Here is an 11,956-nt window from a genome sequence, read left to right as displayed (position 1 = left end):
CTCTTTGTCATGGGCAAAACCAACATTTTGTTCTGACTATAAATAGATAAACAATACACCTATTTACATCACTTCCTAAAAATGTTAAGGCCAGTTTGGAAGAAGTGCACTCACTTATGATGTGACCTCATTGCGTATTGGTCACTTTAGAGAAATGTGTGCTGCTGACTGAGAGCATGGAAATTAAATGGATCTATTATGCCAAAGGTATGCAGGGCTGAAAGTTTGGAATATTCAGGTCTGGGATCAGTGGCCCCTCCATCTAAAGGTTCTCCCACCAACTGCCACTATCTGCTAAATCCCATTTTTGTATACTATAGGCACAGAACCCTGTGCAGATTACCAACTGGCTGGCTTGGCATGTATCTTTTGTATATCTTCACAATGGAGAAAAAGATGGTACAAATCCATTTTGAACAATTGCTTCCTCAATACTTCTAGGAATGTTATAAAGATGAGAAATTAGTTCTGAAAAAAGTTAACTGCCAGGATTTGCCTTTGTAAATAAGTTGCAAGTGTACAATATCTTGGCACTTTCTGAAGCGTGTTGTTGGGAGTATTTTGCATGCTTTCCAGTAGATTGCTAGCATCTGACAAAAAAATCCTACTGCATTTGAACATCACTTTACAAAAAAAAAAAAACCTAAATCTGTTGCTGTTGAGGATAGTCACAAATGTTTTTTGTACAATGTAGGATTTCAGTTAGTACTATTATTATGATTAATCAATGATGATAAAAACACATAAACATGTTTGAAGGGGGAAATTAATGGCTTGGGTAAACATGTTTTTAGGTTTCAGACCACAGTGAAATAATGCAGTGTTCCTGTAAAACTCTTTCATTTCCTAGTCACCACAAACTAGTGTCTTCCATTTTGCCATGACTAATCCCAAATCACATGCACAAGGAGGAAGAGGATTGCAAGAGCTGGCTTGTGGTCTAAGACTTATCATAACACCAGGATACCCTCAGGATTGCCCAACTTCCCTTGTCATGCCTGGTGAGTACCTTTCTGTTATGTGTTCAATTATATGTGCCCTGCCTAGGGATTGCAGATGTAAATTAGCCTAAGGCTAACTCTGGTACAATGCATTAAATGGCAAGATTTGTGTTAAAACTGAAGGACATGTGGCCAATCTTTGTTATACTCCATATAATTTCTTTTTGAGCCCGAGGAGGAACCAAAGTCTTATTTTAAGTTAATCCATTAGCTGCGTTTTGGAAGTGTGGAGATGGCAGATGTACAGACACACTAAACCCTACCTTCCCCAAAGATCAATCTTGGCACATTTCCGCTGTCACAAGGAAAACTTGCAACTCCATGCTGGGTGCAGATTAGGCAACCTATTTTGAGAACCTACTTTGCCACTCTGTTGCAGTCGCTGGCCATGAGAAAACTCAAATGATTACAGCTTTATTGGAACTGATATTGATATAAAAGAGGAATGGCACTTTATTAACTTTTTACAAAACCACATACTTGTCATAACTGATAAGTAACTTTTAGTGTATAGTTTAACTGATTCGTAGACACATTAAACTGCAACAATAATGAAAATGTTAAAAATAAACTGTTGTAATTCCACAGACACCAAAACAAAACAATTACATTTGTCACCAGTCATCGTCCACAGCCAAAAGTCTTGTTCCATTCCTCATACAGCTCTAAGTCCTTACTAGAGACGCTGGGTCGGACTGTTTTGAGGGCCTCCTGAAAGTCTCTGTGGAAAATGGGTCGCACCTGCTCAGCCGTGATGGTGGCCATGTCGCTGAACTGGATGCTGCGGATGGGCCCGAGCGCCGCCTCCCGGCACAGCTGCGTCATGTCCGCCCCGGAGAAGCCCTCAGTGCTCCGCACGATACCCTCCAGCTCGCCTGGCCCCAGCTGGCTCTTCTCCCGGCCCATGAGGTCGGACACGATCTTCCGGCGCGCCTCGGCCTCGGGCAGCGGGATGTAGAGGCGCTTGGCCAGCCGCCGGCGTGCCGCCTCGTCGATTTCCTGAGGCCGGTTGGTGGCGCCCACCACCAGGATGCGGTCGTCCGCCGAGGTGGCCGCTCCGTCCAGCTGCACGAGGAACTCGGTCTTGATGCGCCGGGACGAGTCGTGCTCGCCGTCCGTGCGCTGCGACAGCAGCGAGTCGATCTCGTCGATGAAGATGACGGCGGGCTGGTGGCAGCGGGCGATGGCGAAGAGCGCCCGCACCATCTTCTCGCCCTCGCCCACCCACTTGGACGTGAGCGAGGAGGCGCTGATGCTGAAGAAGGTGGCTCCCGACTGGCAGGCGATGCACTTCCCGATCAGCGTCTTGCCCGTGCCCGGGGGCCCGAACAGCAGGATGCCCTTGGGGGGCCCGCGGAGGCCAGTGAAGATGTCTGGCCGCAGCATAGGCCACACCACAATCTCCTTGATGGTGGTCTTGGCAAAGTCCAAGCCCGCAATGTCGTCCCAGGCCACCGGCGGGCCGTGGTCCATGATCTCGCTCATGATCAGCTCGACGATTTTGGGCTCAAAGTTCTTCAGACGCTCATCAATCAGCTGTGGCTCCTGAGGCGCCTCGCTGGCGCTCCCACCCTCCTCCTCCTGCCGTGGCATGGGAGACACAAACTTAGAAAACGTCCCCCTCGGGCGGTTGGCACCCAGAGACTTCTTGGTTGTTGGGCCCCATGCAGAGGGCTGAGCTCGCTGTGGCTGGTGCGAGTTCTTCTTCTGCTGGTCAACGATAAGCTGCTCACGAGCTGTTTTGAAGCTCCTGCCCGAGCCCTCGTCCACTCTCCTCCCTGCAGTGCGTGGTTCCTGAGCCCCATGACCCGAGTAACCCGATCTGCTATTTTCACCTGCTGAGCTGTAGAAGTTCTTCCTCTTGGATGGGTTTGAAGAGGAGAAGAACACAGACTGGTGGTTCTGAGACCCAGTAGCGACAGAGCTGGCTGGCTGATGAGAGCCCAGGCTGTTACCAGCATTTGGTCCAAAGAGAGGAGACACTCCAGGCTGAGTCTTTGCTGGGAAAGAGCACTGCTGAGCAGTCTGCGCAGAGGACGGGATGCCTTCCCAGACTTTGGGCCTCTCTACGGCACTCACTGTGGGGTGAGAGGGGGCAGCTACGCCCTCACCTCTGGAGGACAGCAGCCCCACGCCACTGGGATGAGGGAGCTCTGCTCTGCCACCAGATGTGGAAGGATCCGCAGCACGCCCCCAGCTCCTGTTACTCCCACTGGCCTCACCGCCGACAACAACGTTGACATCTGCTGGCGCCACCAGGGACTTCCCTGCCACCCCTGACCAGGTCTGCATCATCCTCTGCACGCACGGCAGGCTCTGCACGCTCGCCCTGTCCAGGGACGACTCCCACTTGTCACTGTGGTTCCTCTGGTTACGTGCCACGTGGAGCGCGCTCTCCGCGTAGTTGTTGAGACCGGTGCGTGGGTCGTCCGAGTCCAGGACTGCGGCGTAGCGCTCCGAGTAGGTCCTGAGCAGGCTGGCGGCAGCGGCCGGAGAAAGCTCCCGGCTCGCCCATGCATACTGAATGGACCGGAGGTGTGCTCGATAGGCATCTGCCGTCTGTTCAGGTGTGCATGTGCCAGACGAAATGTCAAAGGACCTCCTCTGCCACTCGTCCAGGTGTGCGCTGCTCATGCCTGGACTGTTCCAGCCTGTGCAGGGAGTGGGGACAGGAGCCATTAAAAATGCATGCCAAGGCCACAGAGCACCACCATACGTCCCCGAAATGTTCAAGGGGGCGAGACAAATGCATTTCAACTGAACACATATTGAAGCTTACAAAAATGAGATTAATGTAATTAGTTTAGTGATAATGAGCTTCCAATAGAATGGGCATATATTACACGTTGCTGATGATAACACAGAAAGAGAAATATGTTTTAAATATGTTTTAAAAGGAGGGGTGGCATACAACTGTAAAGCTGGACATGAGCATATTGAAAGTAATGTGGTATGCTGCTACTGTATGTTAGGTTGCATGTGTTTATGGAAACCTTAACGTTGTCTGACGTTAAGTATTTGGAATAACTTTTGGGCTTTGATGAGTCTAACTAACCTACCACAAACTTCCTAACCTTATCTTTGTTTAACGAGACCGATCTATTAAGTTTGGCATAGTGCTAGGTTGTTTATCGTGTCACTGCATAGATCTGCAATACACAGGACGGGTAAAGTTAACATCAGGTAACTGTTAAACTAACGTTAGCTACGTTAGCTAAAAGTGGTTAGTATCATAAACTGCCTGGCAGCATTTCTAGTAAATTGTAGAATCGGGTGTTATTGCTTGAAGGTGCTAATTATTTCTTCTTCACAAAATTAACAACTTTTAAACTCAATGCCTTACCTTACAGCAAGACGTCTAGTTACAGGCTAGCGGTGACTGAAGTATTATGTGGCTCCAAACTTCCCGCCACATGTCAAAACATCCGGTGAAAAAAATCGTGTGGGTTGGACTTGTCCTCGGCCCCGCTCTGCTTTTCAAACACTTTAATCAGCTAATGATGATGATTTTACATTGTACCATTACCACTTTTCACGCATCCCATTGACGCCTAGAGTCTAGACTACTATTAGATGACAAATATTATCCACATGTTGAAAGCCAAAGTCTTGACTGAGAGACTCATGACTTGGTCAAAAGTCTTTTAAAATTGTGTAAGCGCGCCCTCCTGTGGTAGAAGGTAGATATGCAGATATGTTCTCTGTCAAAGATATCTTATAAATAGATTAATTGGATAGCCTACAATATGTTTTCTTTTGAGACGTTTTTTTCTGTTTCTTCTTTTTGTATTATTATGACTATATTTTGTGTGGCCCTAAAAGAGTGAATGCATATAAACATATAATATACTCATGTGCACAAAAATATAAAAACAACCACCCAAACAACAACCAAAACAAAAATGTCTAGGTGCACAGAAAACACAATACTGAAAATTCGTGTTCCTTATTGCTTTTAATTATGAAATTATGTTTGTTGTTTTAAAACTACACTGACCATAGTTCCACGCGGCAAATACATGTTGGTGCCTCGTTCGTCTGGTGACGCCGTAGCCGTAGCCTGACAGCTCCATGGGAATAAAGGAAAAGAGGACTAATCTATGGGCTGTGTTACGGGGGAAGTGTTTCAATATCCTAGAATACGGTACTCTATCTGATAATAAGAAGAAAGGATAGACGAGGAACATGCATATGTTTTGCTGAGATAAGGAAATTAACAATTACACAAATAACTTTGAGCATATATTTGCTTGCTAGGTAGCTAACGTGCGTGAAGCTTGTCAGACAGACAGCAAGCCAGTTTGCACTATGAGCTCGCCAGTTCTTTAGCTCTGATAGCTAGCATGTTTGAGAGTCACACCCAGTATTGTGGGTCCCATTAATTGTTATAGACTCCAAGGTAACATCACTGTTACCCAATGCGAAAGGACAGACACTGTTGTCTACCAGACGTGACTTATTTTTTCAGTTATATGTTGAAATTAGTGTGTAGCACTAGTGTGTAGCACTAGTAATTGTAAGTTACAGTAACGTTAGCCAGCTAGCGACATGCCACAGGCTATTTTGGTAGGAGGTAGATAACGTTAGCCAGCCAAATTGCTAGCTGTCGAGAGCAAGCGGCTAGAGTTTTGGCTTTAATCAGTCACAGTTATCTGTACACGTCTTGTGGGTTATTTTCCATTTGGATTGCTATCTAAGGTTTAACTAGTCACACAGTTCCTTTGTGATTGCGTTGTAATATGAGCGTCCCAATGTATACATTTGTTCTTCGCGATGATACCAGCAGCATCTATGCTGAAGTTTCTAAAATTCTCGTTGCCACTGGAAAATGGAAGAGACTGAAAAAGGATAATCCTCGATTCAATTTAATGCTGGGGGAACGAAACAGACTTCCATTTGGACGATTAGGTAAAGAGTCTTTTTTTTTTATATTGAAGGCTGTGTTATTGTATCTTATGAATGGACTAGTAGTGCTCATCGTATGCAGCTGTGTTAAATACCCATCTATGATGGCAATCAGTTGCCAACTACGTTAACTCTTGTATTTTACCTGTCTCTGATTCTATCAGGGAGTTTTTGAGTTACATGTTTCTGTGTGTAGTGAATGATACACTGTATCTGCTAACATCGTGCATGGGACAAAAAAAAAACTTAATTTACTTGCAGTTTTTACTTAGGCTAGTAAGTAACATTTTTATCACTTAAGACTTATATTTTTGTAGGTTAGAACACATCACCTCTGCAGCCTACTCTCACATTAAAAGCACTACCCCACCCTGCCATCTCTCACGTGTCATTGTGTATTACCCAGCAAGTGCTGAATTTATAATGAGCGTATTTGACCAGTTATTTGGCTTTATGCCAGATGTTTTTTCTCAGACACAGGCAGGGCTGTTTGTTTGACCAGACACAAGAGGCTACATCATGCCTCTTTGTTTTTGCATTCTCATTCAATTTGTGTGTTGTGCTCACCTGCTGCACATCTTTCTCATGAACCTCCCACAGGCCATGAACCGGGACTGACGCAGCTGGTGAATTATTACAGAGGAGCAGACAAGCTTTGTCGCAAAGCATCACTAGTTAAGTACGTATTGATAGCAAAGCTATATACATAATTGGAAAAATCTATTTTAAATCATTTTTTTAGTTTCTATTGGATACAACAATGATTCTCACTACACTACTTGATAGTTTCTCCATTCATTTAGCATCTATGGGTTGAGTAGTATGATTTATTATGTGTATTTTGGAGAATTTGATCAACTCGTGTTACTTTTGGCCTATATGCATGTTCTTATTGATATGCAGGTGAGCATGTGCATATTAGCCCTTAGGAAATGTACCCTACGTGTCAGAATTTGAGTCTGTTAGTCATGAGTCATGCGTCATGCTTCGCTTCCATCTACTTGTTGTAGGTTAATTAAGACCAGTCCAGAGCTGTCTGATTCCTCTACTTGGTTCCCGGAATCTTACATTATTTACCCCACCAATCTTAACACCCCTGTGGCCCCAGCCAAGAATGGCATTAGTCACATGAAGAGCAATCCCAAGACAGATGAAAGAGAGGTGTTCTTAGCATCGTACCACTGCAGAAAGGAAAGTGGAGAGGGATCAGTTTGGATTGCCAAATCATCTGCTGGAGCCAAAGGTGAGAAAACATTACTATACAAAGCTTGTAAACATGGCCTTACATGATGCACATTTCTATTCAAATAGCTTTGGTGGGAGTGAAATCAAAGGCAGTATTAACTTATTGATTTACATGCAGGCACTGGAATTTTGATATCCCATGATGCAAACCAGTTGCTGGAGTACATTGATAATCAGGGACAAGTTCACATCATCCAGAAGTACCTAGAGAGACCTCTGCTACTGGAACCAGGGCATCGCAAATTTGACATCCGGTATGAAGGTCATCTGCAGTTTATGCAGCTTTTTGAAATGAATTCCCACAGATTTTCTTTTTCAATTTTTGGGTCATCATGAATTGCTGAAATATGACTTGCGCATGTAAACACTACATGAGTATTAAGGCTTAGGCTTGTGACTAATAGCTAATGTCATAATCCCATTGCGGAATCCATATTGGTATGTATGTGAAGGCAGCATGCCAAGTACCTCCTGACAGATTGTGTTTGCTATTCCCAGGAGCTGGGTGCTAGTGGACCACCAGTATAATATCTACCTGTATCGAGAAGGAGTGCTGAGGACGTCCTCTGAGCCTTACAAAAGTACAGACCTTGAGGACATGACCAGCCACCTCACCAACCACTGCATCCAGAAAGAGCATTCTCAGAACTATGGGCGTTATGAAGAGGGCAATGAGATGTTCTTTGACGAGTTTAGGCAGTACCTTCTCAACACTCACAATGTCACACTGGAAGCATCCATTTTACCTCAAATCAAACAGATCATCAGGTATCAATCATTTCCCCTGTGTGGTTGTTGGATATTTTTTAAAAAGATGATGATTGTGTTCTCTCATGTATTTTGATATTTCATGAATCTTACCACACAGGAGTTGTTTAACATGCATTGAGCCAGCCATCAGCACGAAGCACCTCTCCTACCAGAGCTTCCAGCTGTTTGGCTTTGACTTCATGGTGGACGAGGACTTCAAAGTTTGGCTCATCGAGATCAACGGCGCACCAGCTTGCGCACAGTGAGTGCCTCTGTCTCTATTTGATTCTTATTAGTCGCATGAGGTCCAGAGTTATGTTCTAACCCGGTCTGTTTCAGCTAGCTCGTTTTACGTTTGCTTCAGAGATTCTCTGCTCGTTTAGTGTGGTGGATATTGTTGGAGTTGCTCCTAAGATCAGATCCAGTGGCCTTTTTCACATTACTCTCAAGTTCCTGTTACATTGTTCCTGTTATAATATCGGTGTATCAGTCCATCTAAACGCTGCATGCCTTTTTTATACATGGATTTAATTTATATTTGATTTGCCTAAATAATCCTCTGCAACTCTAGCTGGAACTGCTACCTCCTGCTGTAAAATCTCAACACAAGGCCTAAAATGCTTTGATTGAGTTCCGCCAGTTATCTAAAATGAGCTTTATGCCCAGCACACAGTGTGTGAAGGTCTCCATGGATACATTGTTTGTTCCACCCATTTATTTACTTCATGCTGAGTTTTTTTTTATTTTTTATAGACTTCAGTCCTGCATAGGAAATGATCAGACACTGCTCCTATTTCAAAGCAGAGGATTTTGTAACCTCTTGAGCTAATTTAAATCTGCTATTTCTGGACCCATGACAGTTCCCAAACCCAAATGTATTGAAAATTGTATTGTGTACTTTTGCCATGGATTAGGTTTCTCCCAGGCCATTGCATAATGCATGCATCTATTTTAAGCAACTCAAGGCCATTGCGATGTCCGAGCCTATTATCTCATAAAAGCACTGTCATCTCTGTCTGTGGCAGGAAATTGTACCCAGAGCTCTGCCAAGGAATCGTGGATGTGGCCGTCTCCACCGTCTTCTCCCTGACCGTTGACCCCCTCTCCACCTCGCCTCCGTTCTCCACGTCACCCTCCCTTACGTCAAACAACTGCTGCTCCTCTCCCAAACTACGAGCACCTCATCAAATCGGCCCTTTCATCAAGCTATAAGCACACACACTGCTTCCAGCCCTGCCCTTGGACAGTTCGCCTCCCCTGCGGTCCCACCCAATGCTACTTCCGATGTGGCCCCAAGTCGGCCTCTAGCTGGCTTCTGAGAGATGTACTCCCCCTGAAAAGGGTGCCCTCAGAGAGGAGTAGTGTGGGGTGGGTTACCCGCATCTGTAAAGAAGGGAAAAAAAGGCCACTGATGACGATTGGCCACTGATGAAGACGACATGAATGTGTGAAGAGTGGAATGGAAGGTGTGTGTCTTGAGATGGTGACAGGTGTGTGTAGGTCATTCAAAGAGGAGGATGAGGGGTCTAGTGACCGGATAGTCCTGTCACACAGGGTTGTCTGGTCAGATCTTGCCGAGAGGAAGAGTATGATTGGATGAAAGGTAGCAAAGATAGAGGAAACTCTTGAGGATGTAGTGTTAATGAGGCAAAACGTAACGCATAGAGCCTTGTTGGAAGATAAGGGGAGAGGATCTCTTGAAGTTTCCAAGACTTCAGTGCCTTAAATGTTCATGGCCGTGTACCCTTAGCAAGTCTCTGTGACTAGAGTTTGTCTGGTGTTGCTTCTCTTATTGTTCCTATCATACATATCATGGAAGCTGAAAAAAATGCCTGTCCGTGCCTGTCACTCAGTGTACAGGCCTACTTCTTAACGGCATTAAGAACGGCATTCTGTATCTGTGTAATTAACAAAACGGAATTATGACCCACAATGAGGCAAAAAAAGAAAGACCTTCCCGGAAAGGTTTTGGCTATATTCAGATGCTCTTAGTATTTTTCCCTTGTCCTGTTGGTCAGTAGGATAGAACATTTTTCAGGCATTTCAGTTGCTCCCTCATTGGTACACATTTGCTTATATGATAAGGCTAACAGCAAAGCTAACAATAGCTTATTAAAAAAATCAAGTTAACGATGAAATGAAATATAAGTCTGTGTGAAAATTGTTGTAATGGTTCTGGCAACTAGTTGTTCCCTGATAACTTGACCGATAGAAATACCCTACAGAATATCAGTCAGATGCTACCAGGTCACATGGTCACACATATCCCCTAGCTGGAGCTGTTCAAGGTGAAGCACAACCGATTTAGAATGTTTAGGAATGAATTAGATGAAGAGGATTCAAATCCCCCAAATTCTGTTTTGTGCAGGTATAGATTGATAATTGCTGCCCTCCACCTGAAGAAATAATTTGTTAAGAAAATATCTTTCCATATTATTTTGTGTCTTACTGTAGTTGTTTGCAGTTAACATGTGTCCATTTTGTATGTACAAACTGCATGTTGAAGTGTGTCAAAAAGAAAGTTGTGCATAGCCCAATGACTCTTTGTAGACAGGTCACAAGTACCCTACTTTAAGATTAAGATTTGTGTTTCCTAATATACATATTTCTCTATAATAATCCCTCCCTTAGAAATACTGAGCAGATGTTTTTATTGTGTTTTAACAATATGTTAATCTTCATCCAGTCATTGGCTCCATTTATCAGTTTGTCACTAGGCAAACAGGAGAGACATAGAATTTAATGGTGCAAACATTTTGGACTGTCACTATTCAAGGTGCATAGCAAAAATGGCCAGATTAAATTCTTGTCTCAGATATAGCTGATATTTTGCACTGTTTGTGTAACTTTTTAACATTATCAAGTCATTAAGGAATGCTTGATTTTTACAGTCGACCCTATATTTACTGCTCATGAAAAGCTAGGCTTTTGCATGCTTAAATATAGTTAAGCTGTATGGATTTTGCACGGAAACTGTAAAGGGTAGCTCCATCTGCCGTATAAATGTGTTTCTTGCGTGTTTTAAAATAGTTTTTGTTTTGTTTGTGTTACCCAAGTATTTGTTTTGCTAATTTTAAAATAGTATTACATGTTTTTGTTACATCAGCTTTTCACCATTTGCCTGCAGAATTTATGAAGGGATTTGTAATGTGTAAATTAGTCCTATAAAGGGGAACTTTAATTTATAAAGAAGACAGATGCACAATTTGGCAATATGCTGGAGGAAAAAAGGAAATTTTACTGTTTAAGCTTAAGTTGGATCTCAGATCTGTACGCTCAGACAATTCATGGCTTCCATAGTTCTGTTTCATATGCCATTCGGGATTTTATCCTAATGTCATCAAAGTAGTGTTATCACAGTGTTACACAGGGGAAAAACCTTCCATCGAGGGAAAAGGGTGCCTTACTGAAAATAACTTCGTAGAAGTTCCACTGTTTAATTTATTAATCCTTTGCATTAACATGATGTTTCAACACTTTCAGTATGGTTATAGAATCCTTAAAATAAAAAGTGAACAGCTGTACAATCTTATGTAACACAAATTCTAACCCTCTGTTTGTCAACGACCCTCCAAGGCATTCCCTATTCCAAACCAAAGAGAATTACTGCTTGTATTTTGTAATACAGAACAAGTGTATTGTGTTTTGAAATGTTTCTGTGGTTTGTGGGAATGCATGTATCTGCTGTCTTAAAGCTTGTGTAGCAGGTGGACGTGGGAGTCCAACGTCAACATCGACAGTGGTCCCAGGGTGCTTTCTCCTGTGACATCATCAAATCAGATCTTATCATGAAGTCTTGCTCTTACTGCTTTTATACATGAAATTCCACTGGTTAAATAAGACATCTACCAGCCACCCTGTGCTTGTGTGTTCAGTTCAATCCTTTGGTTGGTATATTTTTTGTTACCTATTTGTGCATGGAAACAGCATCTGTACTGGTAGTACAAATAAATACTATAGTAGTGGTTTTAGTGTCTTGTTTTATGGTGAGATGGATAACCATCAGTATTTTGTGTAATACAAATTTGAAAAGATAAAACCATATAATGGTGTGT

General features: G+C 43.4%; 2 protein-coding genes across 2 annotated transcripts; one reads left to right on the top strand and one right to left on the bottom strand.

The window, feature by feature from the left end:
- Positions 1-1,448: 1,448 nt before the first annotated feature.
- On the bottom strand, positions 1,449-3,648 carry fignl1 (fidgetin-like 1). The gene has a single exon (XM_048269966.1). It carries the CDS (start codon positions 3,633-3,635, stop codon positions 1,623-1,625), a length of 2,013 nt encoding a protein of 670 aa, XP_048125923.1. The 5' UTR covers positions 3,636-3,648; the 3' UTR covers positions 1,449-1,622.
- A 1,417-nt stretch (positions 3,649-5,065) lies between these two features.
- ttl (tubulin tyrosine ligase) lies at positions 5,066-11,866 on the top strand. Its single transcript, XM_048270442.1, has 7 exons — positions 5,066-5,909; positions 6,507-6,585; positions 6,917-7,149; positions 7,270-7,405; positions 7,650-7,919; positions 8,020-8,163; positions 8,927-11,866. Exons 1-7 carry the CDS (start codon positions 5,741-5,743, stop codon positions 9,111-9,113), a joined length of 1,218 nt encoding a protein of 405 aa, XP_048126399.1. The 5' UTR covers positions 5,066-5,740; the 3' UTR covers positions 9,114-11,866.
- Positions 11,867-11,956: the final 90 nt, after the last annotated feature.

The sequence above is a fragment of the Alosa alosa genome, chromosome 18 (genome assembly GCF_017589495.1).
Source record: "Alosa alosa isolate M-15738 ecotype Scorff River chromosome 18, AALO_Geno_1.1, whole genome shotgun sequence".
Taxonomy (NCBI): Eukaryota; Metazoa; Chordata; class Actinopteri; order Clupeiformes; family Clupeidae; genus Alosa; species Alosa alosa.
This window is presented reverse-complemented; position numbering and strand designations above follow the sequence as displayed.